Source organism: Sceloporus undulatus, chromosome 9 (genome assembly GCF_019175285.1).
Source record: "Sceloporus undulatus isolate JIND9_A2432 ecotype Alabama chromosome 9, SceUnd_v1.1, whole genome shotgun sequence".
NCBI lineage: Eukaryota > Metazoa > Chordata > Lepidosauria > Squamata > Phrynosomatidae > Sceloporus > Sceloporus undulatus.
In genome coordinates, this window is record NC_056530.1 from 9,273,395 (window position 1) to 9,290,787 (window position 17,393).

Below are 17,393 nucleotides of genomic sequence, written 5' to 3' on the forward strand. Positions count from 1 at the left end.
GGTTCTTGAAATGCCACGACAGTCTCCCAACCATTGCATCTTTATTTTTACATTTGTGACGCGATTTTTGACCGTATCTTACTTAAAACTCTAGGTGGGCACCCCAAACATGCAACCCCCACCAGTGCCCCCCAGTACTCCCAGTCCCCTCAAATACCCCTCTTTTTATCCTTCTCAAAACAGTGGTAGGAAGTGATGGAACTTCCATTTGACATTTTGAGAAGGACTCAATGAACATAGAGGTATTTCAGAAGAGCTTTTTGGATATGTGTGGCCTGCAAAGGAGGAGATTCGGAGATTTGACCCCCTGGTTGCTGTGCCCGCCCTGCTATAAATAGTAGACCTCTGGAATCTGAACAATATGGGTTTCTAGAATTATGGCTCATAAGAGACAATAATTTCTTAAGCCACCATATACTTTTTTCCTGGATTTCAAAGGCAAATCACTTAAGGGGTCTATTTTTATGTAAAGTGGTCCATCGAATAAGTGAATACACAAATAAATAAGGTCAAATTTTAACAGCTGTGGTGCACCTGCCAACCCTCCTCAATGGTGGATGAATGCACAGGCTGGCTGTAATAGCTTTGGCTTTGCACATAGAATCATATAGAGAGGCGATGATCGAGAGCAGATCAGTGCATCATACAGACTAATCTTCCTCTGCATACTCTTGAAGGTCTTGCTCAGGGCTCAGCGCATACCCCTCTTCCTCCTCTACCACATCCACCTGAATATGAACCCCATGGCTCCGCACATACTCCTCTCCCATAGGGTTGGCATCCTCCGGAAGATCTGCTACATGTTTCAGAGCACACTGATCTTCTTCTTCTGGAGGAGCGACAGCCTGGCTCAGAACATACTCCTCTTCTTCCTCCTCCACATCCTCCTGATGTGCTCCCACATGGCTCTGCGCATACGGATGCCCCTGAAGTTTGCAGCCCTCTTGAAGATCTGCACCCTGGCTCAGAACATACTCCTATTCCTCCACATCCTCCCACTGAAGCAGACGGCTGGGCGCATGCCATGCTTCCACCTCCAGCACCACATCCTCCTGAACCTCCGCAGCACGATCCATCGACTGACTCTTCGTTGGTGTAGACTCCACCGGTATTTCCATCACAGGAATCGCCTATCGGTCTCCCCCAGTAGTCGCGGGGTCCTCCCGAGGGGTTGCGAAAACCACATACGAGTCTAGGGTTATATTCTGATCTACACGATGAGTTGCGGTAGCCGTAGCATCTGTAATTGTGGCCTCCCCTTCTTGGCACGTCACATCTCTTGTCGCAGGATGCACAGGCGGTGTTTACTACATAGCGGAATGGTTTACGACGGTTGTCCAGCCAGGACCCTGCAGGGTCATACCATGTCGAGTTCAAGTTGAAGTAGGGCTCTCTCCCAGCAGCGTAGATTCTTCGTCTTGGCATTGCGGAGGGCTCTAGAAGAGCGGAAAGCAAAAGCACACGGTCACAATAAGAATTTAAATGGGACTTGGTCAATCTCAACAGACCTAGCATTTTTGCATCTCTTATGAGAAAATGTACACCTCACTTCTGAAGAATTCACACATTTACAAGGCTGGAAGGGGGCATGTCTACATGGGTCAATTCAAACTGTTTACCCCTGTTCTCAGGGGGGCCACTCTACATGATATGGGGCCAAATCTCCTATTTGAGTGCGGACATTTAGTTTTTTTTCAAGTTGCAATACTTAGAAAGTCTCACGCATTGACTCAATTCATATTTACATCTGAGAATACGAAGAAACCTTTTTGAATGACATTTTTTTCTAACATCTTTATCTATCCCTGGGAGGTCAAGCACTCCTGTCTATCTAAGTGAGTTTAATAAAACCCATAATGCTTGAACATCTGTGAAATATTACAGGCATTTCATGCCTCAAAACTATGGACTAATAGTCAAGGTAAGCTTGGATGCTTGGTTGTTCCATTTGTCTTTCTCTGCAAGCTTCAATCCTCTGTTTTTCAGGTGATAACACCCAACACTTTTTTCCTGATTAAGTTCTTTATACAGTATTCAACTTAAATATGGGAACAATATTTTTAATGGTCAAAAATGTATTTCCCCAGTGTTAAGAATCCCTGATGAGAAGAACCCTAGATTTATGACTTGTTGTCATTCAAGACTTAGTTTCTGCAAAATTCACACAATATTATTTCCTGTGCAGAAAATATTGTAGAAAAATTCTGTTTTCTATGCAATACAACCACATTTGCATTTTGCAGAGAATAAGTCTGGAACAGTGAATGGGTCTTTGAAAACCATGCAGTTTTCACCAACTTTCCTTTGGCCAAAAGAACATTGCTAAAAGTACTCCTTCAAGAGAAAATTAGCAACGAATTATGCCCACGATCCAAGATGTCAATCCATACCAGCAGACAAGCTGTTGCCCACATTACATGTAATGATGGACACTTCATTGAGAAGCTGAAAGAATTTTAGCCTCATTCCCACTTACAAAAAAAGTGGGTTGTGATCCGAATCGATGGATCGATTCGACAGCCGAGTGTGGTTCCCACTACATTTGCCCTGATCGCATTTCCCCCCTGTAAAATAACCGTCTCCACGAATTCACTAATGATTCATGTTCACAAGTTCACATTCACGAATGATTCGGTTCAAAATGGACCGGCTGGCTGAAGGGCAAATTTAAATCGATTCCGATCCGTATCTGGTTCACTCTTGTGCAGAATCGATTTATCCAAAAAGACACGGAAAACATCAGTGTCAAAAAGATGTGGGTTAAATGGGTCTAGCGTGTGGCCCCCCTTCTCCGAATCAATTTAGCAAATTGATTCAGGTGGGAACCAGGGCCATTTGAACCGCTTCAAACCGATTTGCGATCTGGTTTATAAGGTAGTGGGAATCAATGTAGGACTACCACTGCCCCCTCCCGAATTCGTCCCTTCTCGCTTGCTGCCCCTTACTCCTGGAACCTTCTTCCCCCACATGCACACCTCATCACTTCTCTGCCCAGTTTCAAAACTGAATTAAAGACTATATTGTTTAGAGAAGCATTCCCAGAGGTGAAGCCCCTCTCTGACCCAGGAAGCCTCCTTCTAACCATCCATCAAGAAGCCAAGCCCTTCCTCCAGTCCATCTGCCTTGGTCCAGGCCTCGGAGGTGGAAAAGATCTGCTGGACCTGATCCTATTCCCCACCACCACTCCCTTCTCCTTTTGTGTCATGTCTTTTAGATTGTAAGCCTGAGGGCAGGGAACCGTCTGACTAAAAAATTGATGTACAGCGCTGTGTAAACTTACAGCGCTTTATAAATAAAGGTTAATAATAATAATAATAATAATCAGGCCGTCAACGAACATCCCATTTTGTCACAGCGGTTCAACCGATGTTTAATGGTAGCGGCATTTGTAATAACGTTGCTATGCTTTTGGTTTTTGAATGGATGTAATAGTCTGTAGCTTTGTCTCCAGTATCTTAGGTTCCATCATGACCAATAAACTCAGCCTTGAAGTTCATAAGCAATTCTTTCCCACGGTGTTTTACTATGAGTCACTGCCCTCAACTGCCCTTAAGGTCCACAAGCATTTTGTGTCGTTGGACGTGGCCCCAAAGAAAACATCAAAAATCTTCCCATGTTGAAGAGTTATCTCCCTAAATACTAGGCTTTTAGCTTTATCCTCCTAAGCCCTGTTGTAAAACACATTGGATGCAATGTTGGCAGAAAGAGGAAGGAAGGAAGGCTGCTCACCATTATTGCATTTGGATGTGTCTCAAGTTGCTCTGCAGAACCCACCTGACTCAATCAATATATTCAAAATATAACTGAAAAAGAAACTTAAACTATGACCAGCTATATCAAGAATGCATCTACATTGTAGAAATAACGCAGTTTGACCCCACTTTAATGGCCATGCCTCCATCCTACAGAATCCTGGGGCTTGTGCTTTTGTGAAGGAGCAGCACTCTTTGGATGAGAAGGCTACTTCTCCTTTATGTAATGTACAATCAACTTTCTTCCTTGCAATCTTCTGTTCATCTAATTTTAACACTTTGGTCAAGCATCCAGAGCAATGTCTTTCAACCAAAACCTCCAGAAGTTTTGGACTTCAGTTCCCAGAAGTCCCAGTCAATGTGTTCATTATCCAGAAATTCTGGGAGTTCGAGTCTCAAGAACCTGGAGGACCAAAAGTTGAGAACCACTGATCTTGAGGAATGGTGGCAAATCTTTGTCCCTCCAGATGTTTTGGCTTGAAAGTTTCATTGGCCAGATTCAGCATGACCAATGATAAGAGATTGTAAAGGTTGGAGACCAAAATATCTGGAGAAACAAAAGCATCCCACCTGGCCCCACAGAAAACAAACTTGCTCTGTTGTTGATTTGATGACCTTTCAGAAACTGACAGATGTCTGTTTTATCAACTTCTTTGTTCCTATGGACCCTTTCGACATGCTACAGTTGTGGCGGTGGAGCCATATGGTCTAAATGAGTGCTGCTGAAAGTGGTGGCCTGTGGACCGGTGCCAGTCCATGAGCTATTAGATGCCAATCTCTGGTGAGTTTCCAGGATGGACAGAAAAATAGTCAATGGTGCCAGTTGCTGGTACAATGAAAAAGAAAGTCCCCTGTATCAGATAGCTTAAAAAATTCTAGTCAAGGCTACAGAAAATTTACTAGATATCCTGAACATGGAAGAGTTGAACCTGAAGATATCAGACATGTAATATCTGACTTACCTTGCTGGGGAGAGAAGACAGCTGAGGGGAGGCTGGGCCGTTGAATGAAGACTCTTGGAAGGAGAGACTCTTTTTATGTGCCTTGTGTGGCTCCTCCTCTTGCTTAAGATGATACAGAAGCTTGAGCATGGTGGGTCAGGAAGCCCATGTCTCCATCCATGGTGCAGCATCCTTTGGCCTCCTGATTCCAGACACATTATGCAACCATGGTTCAATGGCTCGAGACACATCTAATTAGTCTTCTCAGTGACTCTATGATGTCGAGGGCAAAGCATGCTGTTCCTCAAAAGATCAAAGGACTCTGTGGGAATACTGCTGGACGCTGGTGACAAATGATTGGATAGGAATCATGATGAATCAGGGATGTACACTATCTCAGTTTTCTACAACCATGCTCTACAAAACGGTGCTGGGCTCTTATCCAAACCAATGTGTGATACCCAAGTGACAAAGATATTATTAATCTCAGCTCATGTGGACTGACAGTAGTCCTGAGTCTCATCTAATGGGGCTTGGGGCTTCTCTTGGATACCTAACTAATGTATCAATGTATCAGATGTTCTCCAGGTCAGCTTCCTCAACCTGGTTCCTTCAGATGTTTTGGATTCCAACTAACATCAGGGGCTAATGGTTCAAGATGGTGGGTATTGAAGGCCAACAACCTCTGAAGAGAGGACCCAGGTTGGGAACCTTCAGAATTTAGACTAGGTGGGTGCAAGTATATTGTTACAGCTGCCATGAAGGGGCATCGTTTTGCTTTCAGATCAGGGCCTGAACCCCATTGTTAATCCCAACTGGATGCACTGAATCAGTGGACTTTCCTTATACACTAACTTCCCAAGTTATAACAAGTCCAGTGGGTCTACTGTGGTTGGGGCTAACAATAGGACAGTGTGGGAATTGTGTGGTCCTCCAGATGAAGCTCTTGATCTGCATCTCCCAGCATTACTCAAAACTGGCTATGCTTGTCATGTTTGCTGCAAGCTGCAATCCAAGAACATCCGGAAGGCCAGATGATTCCCATCCTATCTTTTGTCCCATCAAGAAAAGACCTGTTGAATCAATAGTAACTCTGTAAGGCAATATTTACGCAAGTTCCATATTTTCATTGAGTCTCCTCTGCTTAGAGTTAACAATAGTCCAGGATGTTTATTCCTCAACTATGTTTTTTTCTTTCGTGGGAGCACACATGATTGAGAGTTCCTGCATGGCAGAATAAGGTTGGACTGAATGGCCCTTGTGGTCTCTTCCAACTCTACCATTCTATCATTCTATGATTCTATGATTTCCAAAGAGCTGTCACATCAAACTACAAATATCAGCATTCCATAGGATGGAGTTGCAGCATTTAAAGTGGTGTCAAAGTGCACTATTTCTACAGGACAGATGCACTTTTGGTGAATCCTGGAACCAATCTCAGTGAATACCAAGGGCCCACTGTATGTTTATGAATTGTCACACATTTTGGGAAGTCTTTCTGCATGTTTTTAGAGCCAAAATGGCCCACAAATCACATTCAGTTTTACGTTTTGTGACTGGGTTTGGTGGGATTTGAGGGACTATGAAGGGCTTAGGAGATCACAAATACCAGGTCTAAGAACTGCATGCAGCCTATACCTTCCCCAGACCTAGATGGACAGATCTGTCCATTTTAGTTTTTCCCTCAATCCCAGATTTCTAAATCTCACATTCTTTCCACTCTGAACATGAAAGAAATTATCTGTTTACTTGTCTCTCTCTCTGCCTCTCCTTCTCCCTTGCTTTACTTCGCAAACGAAGATTCAGGAAGAACTCATGATCCCGTGCTTTCTACAAGCGCCTTGATGGACTAAAAAGGCCGATCTGAGATAAACAAGTCCGGTTGCAGAAGGCACAGTGGAAAGTCTCCTTGGGTGATGTTTCAGGTTGTGTTCTTTCTGCGTTGTCGTTTCTCTTCAAACTCGTTTTCGCTGTGAACTTTCAAAAAGCTGCAGCATCGTGGTTAGTGCGTCTCCATGCCTCCCGATGTGAGGCCAGGGCGGACCATTGTTGGTGACAATTTGGCCAAGCCTGAGATGTTGTTTCAGGAAGTCCTTGTATCTCTCTTTGGGGCGCCCCTCTTACTCTGACCCGTGGCGAGTTCACCGTAGAATACTATTTTTGGGGAGGCGATGGTCCTTCATCCTAGAAACGTTTCCTGCCCAGCGAACTGCGTCCTCAATAGATGGCCTCCAATGCTGGTGATCCCTGCTTGCTCAAGGACAGCAACATTTGTCACATAGTCAGTCCAGTGTATATTTAGAATTGTGCATAAACACGCTGATGAAAGCGTCAAGGATTCGTTAGGTGTTGGTGATAGGTTACTCAGTTTCAGCAGACCCATAGAGGAGAATAGGCAGTACTGTTTAATATATACCACATTCCCCCCAAAACTGAAACTTAAGGCAAGGCTCACATTAAATTTAACCATTAGCATTGCATTTGTTTCTCGTATCCAAGAACGTTTAATGTTGTTATTTTTGTTTTCTAGATTGTATGCCTTGGGCAGGTTTAAATATTTGCTAACTATTGTTTAATTTTTATAATAATAAAATATAATAATAATAATAATAATAATAATATAATATTTATTTGTATCCCGCCTCTCCCTGTATTGGATTGAGGCGGGTAAACACAAACAAAAGAACAATAAAAATGAAGTTGAATGGGAAAAAGATAATAACCAAAAAAGGGAACAGGGTTTAAAAAGCCCAACATTATAACTTGAAACACAGTTGAACTAAAAGCAATCACATACCAGGAATAATAAAATAATAATAATAAAATAATAATAATAATAATAAGAATATAATAATAAGAATAATAATAATTACCAGCGCTCTCCAATTCAAATCAAGGTGGGTTCCAAAAATAACAATATTACAATTACATTATTAAACATTATTAAAGCAAAACAAAAATTCAGTAATGATACACTAAAGCCTCTTTATCAGCAACTCTTCCATATTATTATTATTATTATTATTATTATTATTATTATTATTATTATTATTATTTGTATCCTTCTCTTTCCCCAGGACTAGATGGACAAGAGCCCAGCTTGTTCTCCCTTGGAAACCCATAAATGTGGATGTACTATTATTGAAGACGATCTGAAATCAAATCTTCCTCCATTCTTGGTTTCCATGCATTCCTGTTGCGTTGGACTTGGTTTAGTGGCTCAGGGATCACGCTGACAGGTCACTGTCCTCCAACATGAATCATCTCAAGCCTTTTATGCCCAGCACATGCCGCTCCTTAGCAATATAACAATTAACCGCTTGCACAAGATGTCACCATTGCAACAGATGGATTGGGTAATTGATGATTAAGGTGCATCAAAGCAGTTTGTGGTACAGATAAAAGTTGATTGGCTACTCTCTCATGAATGAAGCATGCGCATCATGTGCTGGGATGCGATCACCTATCGCGTGGATGCTATTAGCCACAGAAATTTCCGGTGCTTCAGTTTGACATCACTTGGGCAACATAGTCCATCACTTATTCAGAGGGAAGCACATTGGCTTCTTTGTAAACTACGGGATTTATTGGTAGGTTTACCTTCACTTCCATGTCTGAAGATCAGAACGTTCTGGAGCATAAATGGCCTCATCCATGCATAAGAGGCTGCAATCTGCAGAGGTTGTTGAAACTCAAGTTGTGGAGACGTTGAAGCAAAATACCAGAGATAGAATCATAGAATTATAGAATCGTAGAGTTGGAAGAGACACAAGGGCCATCCAGTCCAACCCCATTCTGCCATGCAGGAAATCCAAATCAAAGCATACCCAACAGATGACCATCCAGCCTCTGTTTAAAGACCTCCACTACACTCTGAGGGAGCGCCTTCACTGTCGAACAGCCCTTACTGTCAGGAAGTTCCTCCTAATGTTGAGCTGGAATCTCTTTTCCTGTAGCTTCCATCTGTTGTTCCGTGTCCTGTTCTCTGGAGCTGCAGAAAACAAGCTTGCTCCATGGGCTCAGTACCCCATACCAGGCCCAAGTATAACACATGACACCCCTTCAAATATCTAAGCAGGGCTATCATATCACATCTTAACCTTCTCTTCTCCAGGCTAAACATCCCCAGGTCCCTAAGGCATTCCTCATAAGGCATGGTTTCCAGACCCTTCACCATTTTAGTCGCCCTCTTGAGAGCTGCCTATTGAAAGCTGAGCATGTTGGGTTGCTATGAAATGAGGACAGAGATGGCCATGGCATGCAACTGGGGTCGAGCAACTGGAATAGAGTATCCCAGTTGGCTGGTTGGTTGCCTAAGTGGACCACTGAACTCCGATTCATTTTGATCAACTGAATCCAATGACATTTGGTTGCTTGCCCCTTTGGCATTTCATCATTTCACACGGTCTTCCAATATGAATCGATCCACACACTACACAAGATGGATGAGGAGTTTATTTATTGATTTTATTTATGTTCTACCTTCCTCCCAAGATGACAAAGTAAGTTCAAACAAGATAGCAAAAACAATATGATATATATATCATTAAACCATTGACCCAATTAAAACACTATATTCAAAACGTTAGTTTAAACGATTACAAAACTAAAATGCATTTCCATGTTGAGTCTCTCTAAATGTTTAGGACCAGAAGTGTCTAGGATTTTAGATTTATCTTGTTGGATTTTGGAATACCTGTATTTGCATATATGTACATAATGGGACATCTTGGAGATGGGACCCAAGTCTAAAGACAACATTCGGTTATGTTTTTTATACAGCTTATATACAGCCTGGAGATAATGTTATACGCATTATTTTTTAAAAATGATTTTGTACATGAAGCAAAGTTTGGGTACATTGAACCATCAGAAAACAAAGGTGTCACTATCTCAAATGCTCAGGTGAAAAACGTTTGGATTTTGGAGTATTTCGGATTTGGAGAAGAGAAGGTTAAGGGGTGAAATGATAGTCCTGTTTAAATACTTGAAGGGATGTCATATTGAGGAGGGAGCAAGCTTGTTTTCTGCTGCTCCAGAGACTAAGACTCAGAGCAATGGATGCAAGCTACTGGAAACAAGATTCCAGCTCAACATTAGGAGGAACCTCCTGAGAGTAAGGGCTATCTGACAGTGGAACTCACTCCTTCCTTGGAGTGTAGTGGAGTCTCCTTCCTTAGAGGTCTTTAAACAGAGGTTGGATAGCCATCTGTTGGGGATACTTTGATTAAGAGTTCCTGCATGGCAGAATGGGTTGGACTGGATAGCAGTTGTGGTCTCTTCCTACTCTATTATTCTATGATTCTATGTACTGTGTATCATAAAAATCGTAACCATAGCATTACATTCTACCCAACCAGTTAAAAACAGAAGGCCCTATTAAATTAAAAAACTGGATTTCTGCAATGTGTGTTTTGGGGGTCTATGTTTGTGGGGAGAAAAAGAGGACCAAGGAGGCATGTATATTTTTAAAATCATTTTTATTGTGTTGCATACATAATTGCTCAGAGGGTAAGAAAGCCGAAGATGAATTAAATAGGTTCACACATGGAGTGGCCAATAAAGATCAATGTGAATTACATACAACGCAACGAATGCTAGGTATTGCCCCATTTCAGGTGGACTAGGAAATAGCTTAAGCACTACATATTCTACTTCTGTTTGCATTCATTAACTTAAATATTACTAATTCCATATTTCTGTGTGACTTGGAGTAAATGTTGTGGAAATTGTAGTGGAAATAAGCGGCATTAAATGCTTTCCCAACATCCGTAGTCTTGAAAGAGTCAATTTTAAAGGCAGGGGTGGAGATCGATTTGAATATTTGAGGTCGATATTGAATACTGAATATGGATCTGTTGACAAAACTAATTTTCTAAGACGCATAGAAAGCATTAAGGGTCATTTCAAGTTGATTCTGGAGATTAGTATGGGGCTACAATGAAGGACTGAATTAACAAACATTGTTAAGAGTACACAACTATGTTCTTTGGGAGGTTTGGAGGATAGTCCAAATTAGGAATGGAGAGAATATTAGAAATAAATGGACTCCAACATGTTTCTTGTGTGTCAGGAAACCTTGATGAAAACATCCCTGGATTGTCAGGAATCTTCACAGTTTAGGACTTATTCTGCACAAAATGTGCATGGGATATTTTTGTGCACTGGACCATATTTTCTGCATAAGAAATAGCATTTTGCTTGCAGAATACAACATGATGGTACAGAAATAGCTTTTCCGAACAGAAAACATTGCTTCTTATGCAGAAAATACTGTCCTCTGTGCAAAAAAATAAAGTGCACACTTTGTGCAGGGTAAAGCACAGCATTTTCTGCACAGCAAACGTCACCAGAAGCTCATGTTTCTGCAAGAGGATTTTGTGTCGAGTAAGCCTTGAACTGCGAAAAGTCTTCAAATTTGAATGCATTGAGGAAAAACATTGCTTAAAAATTATTTGTTGCTCCATTGAAGAACAAAGTAAATAAATAAAAATGTGTCCTTTGTTCAAGCTGGTCCAAACGCTGTTGTTGAATGCTGTATCGACACATGGATGCATCTCATTGATGTGGAGGGTGCGCTCTTGCTGGTATCCAGGCCTACCGTCATCAGGGCCACAGAAAGCACTTGGTTGTGTATTTGTGGTTATGATAATTAATTCTAGCCATAAACTGCTTTTTCAAAACAAGAGCATAAGGAATTCATCAAACAGGTCCTCATGTCTCATGGCTGGATGGCCATCTGTCGGGGATGCTTTGATTGAGAGTTCCTGCATGGCAGGGGGTTGGACTGGATGACTCTTATGGTCTCTTCCAACTCCATGATTCTATGATTCTATTCTATGATTTTATGATATAGAGATATTGTTCAGGAAGAAGAAATCAAGGAAACAATTTTTTCCCAAGACAGATTAAGCTCTTCTCGTCATATTCTTCTTTCTCAGTAGCTACTTCTTCAGAAATCCCGGCACGCTGCACACTTGTGTCTTCTGGCAGATCCCAGCTCCTCCGATGGCTGCGTAGCCTTGATGGCCTTGCAGGCCGCCTTGTTGGGTTGGTGAGCAACACCGCTGAAGAGGCGCACCGCCTTGCTGAGGGAATGGGCTGCACGGTTCTGATGGACTGCAGCATCCCTGAACTGGTGGGCAATATTTTTGCTGGGGTGGGCCGCACTGTTGAATGGGAGGACAGTACTTTTGCTGGGGTGCGCAGCATTTCTGTACTGGGGGACAATACTTCTGCTGGGGCGTGCAGCATTTCTGCACTGGGGGACAGTAGTTTTGCTGGGGTGCGCAGTATTTCTGTACTGGAGGACAATACTTCTGCTGAGGTGCGCAGCACTTCTGCACCGGAGGACAATACTTCTGCTGGGGTGCGCAGCACTTCTGCACCGGAGGACAATACTTCTGCTGAGGTGCGCAGCACTTCTGCACCGGAGGACAATACTTCTGCTGAGGTGCGCAGCACTTCTGCACCGGAGGACAATACTTCTGCTGAGGTGCGCAGCACTTCTGCACCGGGGGACAATACTTCTGCTGGGGTGCACAGCACTTCTGCACTGGAGGACAATACTTCTGCTGGGGTGCGCAGCACTTCTGCACTGGAGGACAATACTGTTGGACTGGAGAGCAGTATTTTTGCCTCGGTGGACAGTACTGCTGAGGAGGTGTGCCACAGCATCCGACTCCTGCTGTTGGCCTCACGGAGTGGCAGGAGGACCCGGATGCACCACACGATGGTTCAAAGCAGACCGACCGCCCTCCAGAATAGCCCCCACATGGTTCAGACAGTACAGATCTTCCATAATCGTTGCATGAGTCCTCACAGCAATCAAATTCAGAAGCGTACATCTCCTTAGAATGTGGACTAGACCTGAGAAAATGATGCACAGGAAGAACATTAGGAAGGAAAGGATTCACACATACACTTTGAAACAGAATAGGGTATTGTTTCTAAGGATATATAGTGGTCCCTGGGTTAGGGGTGAAGGATCCCTGTGAATGTGGAAAAACAACTAATAAAATAGGTACTATTATTTTCACCTGAGAGAACACCTCTCTAGGAATCTCCAGGTCCTCAAGTGCAACTCTATAGTAAACATCTGCAAGACATTGATCATAGAATAATGTTGGAGGACCTACAGATGCCTAGACAAATGTTTTCTCTAGGAACGTCTAGGTTTTCCAACACAACTCTATGGTCAACTTCTGGAAGAGTTGCTCTGGAGGACCTATAGATTCCTAGAGAGAACATATTATTCAAATCCCCAAAAGTCAAAGCCACAAACGTGGAGGGTCAACTGTAAATATTTTGTTAATTATGTTCTTGGAGGCAAAACCAAAACCAATAGACAAAATAAAGGTTTGTTAGGGTCGCATTGGGTTCTAGTTTGTTTGCTTCATGAACTGAACTAATAGCATTTCATAGTTTTTTGTGGGTTTTTCGGGCTATGTGGCCATGTTCCAGAAAAGTTTCTTCCTGACGTTTCGCCAGCATCTGTGGCTGGCATCTTCAGAGAGGATGCCAGCCACAGATGCTGGTGAAACATCAGGAATAAACTCCTCTAGAACATGCCCACATAACCCAAAAGCACACACAAAAAAACTATGGATGCCAGCCATGAAAGCCTTTGACTTTGCATATAATAGCATTTCCCCAGACAACAAGGAAACCATAGTGTAATTTCCATTTGATTTTTTGCTTCTGCAAATCTTGCCCTTCAGTTCCCCAACCATAAATAGTGCACAAAAATCCAAGCATTTGGGGAGGCTGCATATCAGAATGGATTCGTTAGGAAAACTGGATTAACCCTAACCCTAATCCTACCCCTAACCCTAACCCATAGCCGGCACTTTCCATTTTGAAGGAGACACTCAATTTCTTAGCAACAGAGCATGGGGAAGTTGCTATTTTTGGATGACAACTTCCAAAATCCACATTGGCTAAAGAGATCTGGGAGTTATTGTTCAGATCAGGAATTTTGCCAAGCTCTGCTTTGATCAGAAAAACAAAAGGAATTATCACCCACAGCCATAACAGATTGATTCTGACTTACCGGTCTGGAGTATATCAGTAGAGGACTTCTTTAGTATAAGAGAATAAGAACTGATAGGCCTAGAGCTCTTAATATAGGTTTCCCGGGAACCTCTTGCTTATTGGTTGGCTCATGCCTTGATGTTCCAGTACCATGTCTAAACCTTGTGCTTGCGTGACACCTTAATTTGTCACTTCGGTGCCGCTTTCATGCTTTGCCAATTTCCTCTTTTGCATATCCCAAGAGATTATTCAGCCGGAGGCCAGATGGCCACAATCCACTCACCTCCTTTATGAATTTGCCAATGGGAAAGAAGAGAGATGATGACTGGCTTGCAGGTGCAAAGTGAGAAGGCTGGCACTTTGCAATTAGGATTAGAGTGAGAACTTCTCATTCTCATCCTAATGTTTAAGTCGCCTGACAGTGATGGCATAGCCAGCAAACTAGGGCATCATGGGGGAGCAGCCGGAGATATGTGAGCTGATGAGAATGCGTTGCCAAGAATCCTATCTTTGGGATACTAATATACTTTATAATTTTTAAAATGAGGGTGTCATATGCCTTTTTTAGACTACCATTGGCTATCTCCTACACTGAGAGCAAGCGTGGTGTAGTGGTTTCAGCGTTGACGAAAGCTACTATGAAAACCCCATGACAGGTTTGCCATAGGTCAAGATAAGTCAGAAATGGCTCCATGGCACACAGCAACATCACTATTCAGCTGCAATCTTGCTTTTGGACTTTCCTCTGTAAACACACACAAGTATATATTTCCCAAGTAAGAACCAAGTCAGAGACTGCATCCATCAGGTACAATCTCAGAAAGTCCAGCACCAGGACTAACTGGGGTTTGTGACTGTCCTGGCCCTCCTAGTCTGAATATGAGGCAAAACAAACCACCTCAAAATGGTGATGGCCCATTTTAATTTTGGAGGGAGGCCACAGTGGGCAAACCGCATGAAAAGCATGTTCTTTTTATGGCGCCCAGCTTATGTCACAGGTGCGGCATTGGTTCACTGGTGATGTAAGTGATGCGCAGTGACGTCTGTACATTGTACATCCCTTATGTCATCATGATGGCACTTGTGTGGATGGGACGCTGCCATGATGCCACCGCCTGTATGGACAAGGGTTCTAGAGCATACGGTTGTTGTGTGTTCTGGGAACTCTAGTATTGGCGGCAGCATGCTGCTTCGGACCCATCTATCCTGGGCTGATATTACTGACCACTGTATCATACTGTCTCTTTCTCCGACCCTGTGGATGTAAACTTAGTCTTTAGCCACCAGGCGGCACCCAAATGTAATATTATAGTGCCTTTGTTTTCATGCTGGATTAAATCTGTGTACAGCCATTGTTACCAGACTAGGATACAATCTGCAAGAACTGGAAGAACCAGATGTTTCCATTTGGGCTGCCAAGTGTGCGATGTCTAAAAGGCATTGAAAAAGAAGAGGAAAAAATGATTTGCTAAGATCGCAGAAGCAAAGGCAAGAGCTCAGAGGCCTGGTTTCCAGGAATGCGGTTTACCGCCCAACGTGGCAAAGTGACTCATCTCCATGTGTCTCAATTACAGAGCGCTTTCTTGGGATCCTCCTTGGTATGGCAGAAATCGCTGCCAGCAACATTTTAATATTATGAATATGACATTTGTTTAAGTTGCTTAGCAAGTGGACATGTTTCCTAACCTGCCTTTATAAGGGAAAGATGAAATTTTTGTTCAGGTTTTGGGGGGAAATGCATTAGAATTTGCAAATTTTTTCAAATTTCAAAGGACTAACATCTGAAGGTAGGAGAACCTCAAAAGGATCAGGTCCATCTATTCAGATTTAGGATTTCCAAATCTGGCTTTTAGCCCACGAGTCGGTGGTTCTTAAATGTTTGGTCTTCCAGATGTTTTGGACTCCAGCACCCAGAATCCCTGACTACTGGCTGGGGCTTCCAGGAGTTGAAGAGCAAAACATCTGGAGGAGCAAAGTTTGGGAACCATTGCTCTTGGTGTCCAACTCTGTTCATGCTGAATTAGAGTTTTGTTTGTTGCTGCTCCATGCGTTCAAGTCACCTTCAACTTCAAGCCACTCCAACTTTTCTTGGCTAGATTTTTCCAGACGAAGCTTGCCATGGCCTTCCTCTGAAGCTGAGAGAATGTGACTTGTCCAGGTTTCCCAATGAATCTTCCATGTCTGGGCCAGAATACAAAGCATGAGGTGTATCCACACTGCAGAATTAAAGCAGTTTACCTTCATGGTGTCTCAAGCTTGGTTTTAAATCTATATATAAATCCAAGTTCTAATTGCTGGGGTCTGTTCGATCTTTGTTTTCTTTTGGAATTAAAATTATGTTATCTTGGGTCCATGTTTGGGGGATTTGCCCTTTACTAATTTTGTTCATAACTTCTACTAACGGTATCTTATAGTATTCATTAATGAAACCATCAGGGCCGGGCAACTTACCTCTCTTACTTCTCTTTATTGTCTCCGATAATTCATCTACTGTAATTGGTTTATTCAATTGTGGTTTTTTTTCTGAACATCCATCAAGATGTTTTTGCTTATCAAGATATTCCATAATTTTAATTTTCTGGTCTCTTGTCTCTAAATATTTCCGTAAAATAATATATATATATATATGATTTCTATCCATTATTACTTTTCTTGTCTCCCTTATTAATTAATTTAATTTGTTTTATTTATATACCGCTATTCCAAAGATCATAGCGGTGAACAGCAAGTAAGCTAATTAGCAAGTAAGCTAATTATACTTGTAATTATTCGTTTCTCTTTTTTGTTCTTTAATCGATAAGATAATAATCTCCTGGGTTTGTTAGCGGATTCAAAGAATTTCTGTTTTGTAAAATTTAGGGTTTTTCCCCCCAACTCTTCCATCGTCAAGATTGATATTTGTTTCTGAATACACTTAATTTTCTTGATTATCTTTGTATTGTTTACATCTGTTTTTTACATGTTTTATCTTTTCGAATCCAAGCTCAAGTATCATGAGAGAATGTGAATTATTCTCCTTCTAGTTCCAAATGGATTTATGTGGTTCCTGCTTGAAATCTGGAAGTCCCAATGAGCAAATGCTCTGAGCATGCTTTTTTTTCCTGAGCTAGGAAACCTTTTATACAGTTTGGATAGTTCCGGAAATGCGACAACCTTTCCAACAATGCTGAGGAACAAACCTAACTTCATGGCCATCTATATTGGATTCTTCTAGGTTGTTCTGAGGTGACAACCCCATGATAGATTTTGCCCTGTAGGTGAAGGTGCTTTGCAAAGCCAGCTAGAAGAACAGAGGACCAATGGAGGTAAACAACTCAAAGGAGTGAGAAAACAGGTCTGTTTTTATTATGATCGTTAAATTCTGGAAAATTAAGTGCAGGGCATTTAAGGTGAAAGAAGTTTTCCAGGGAGACCTGCCCCAGGGCCTACGTCCGTTCCTATACCTTGAATCCCATGGGTAGCAACAACTAGAGCAGAACTACTCAACTGATGAATTGTAAATCAACATTTACATTTAGACCCATTGATTCAATGGATTTGCTCTAGCTGGGACTAACAATACAGGGCACTCTTTTACTCTGGACATGTGGGTTTGCAGGCCCTATAATTCAGAATGAGAATAGTCATCGTTTTCCCCTTCTCCTTTTACTTCTCCTTCTTCCCACTT

The 17,393-nt window shown here is 42.3% G+C and overlaps 2 protein-coding genes across 2 annotated transcripts; both read right to left on the reverse strand.

The window, feature by feature from the left end:
• Nucleotides 1–268: 268 nt before the first annotated feature.
• On the reverse strand, nt 269–4,741 carry LOC121916198 (keratin-associated protein 5-1-like). The gene is made up of 2 exons (XM_042441023.1): nt 4,715–4,741; nt 269–1,436 (listed from the first exon to the last, which is right to left on the reverse strand). Exon 2 carries the CDS (start codon nt 1,423–1,425, stop codon nt 685–687), a length of 741 nt encoding a protein of 246 aa, XP_042296957.1. The 5' UTR covers nt 1,426–1,436; nt 4,715–4,741; the 3' UTR covers nt 269–684.
• Nucleotides 4,742–11,637: 6,896 nt separating this feature from the next.
• Nucleotides 11,638–12,540, reverse strand: LOC121915297 (keratin-associated protein 10-4-like). Its single transcript, XM_042439396.1, has 2 exons — nt 11,922–12,540; nt 11,638–11,777 (listed from the first exon to the last, which is right to left on the reverse strand). Exons 1-2 carry the CDS (start codon nt 12,538–12,540, stop codon nt 11,638–11,640), a joined length of 759 nt encoding a protein of 252 aa, XP_042295330.1.
• Nucleotides 12,541–17,393: the final 4,853 nt, after the last annotated feature.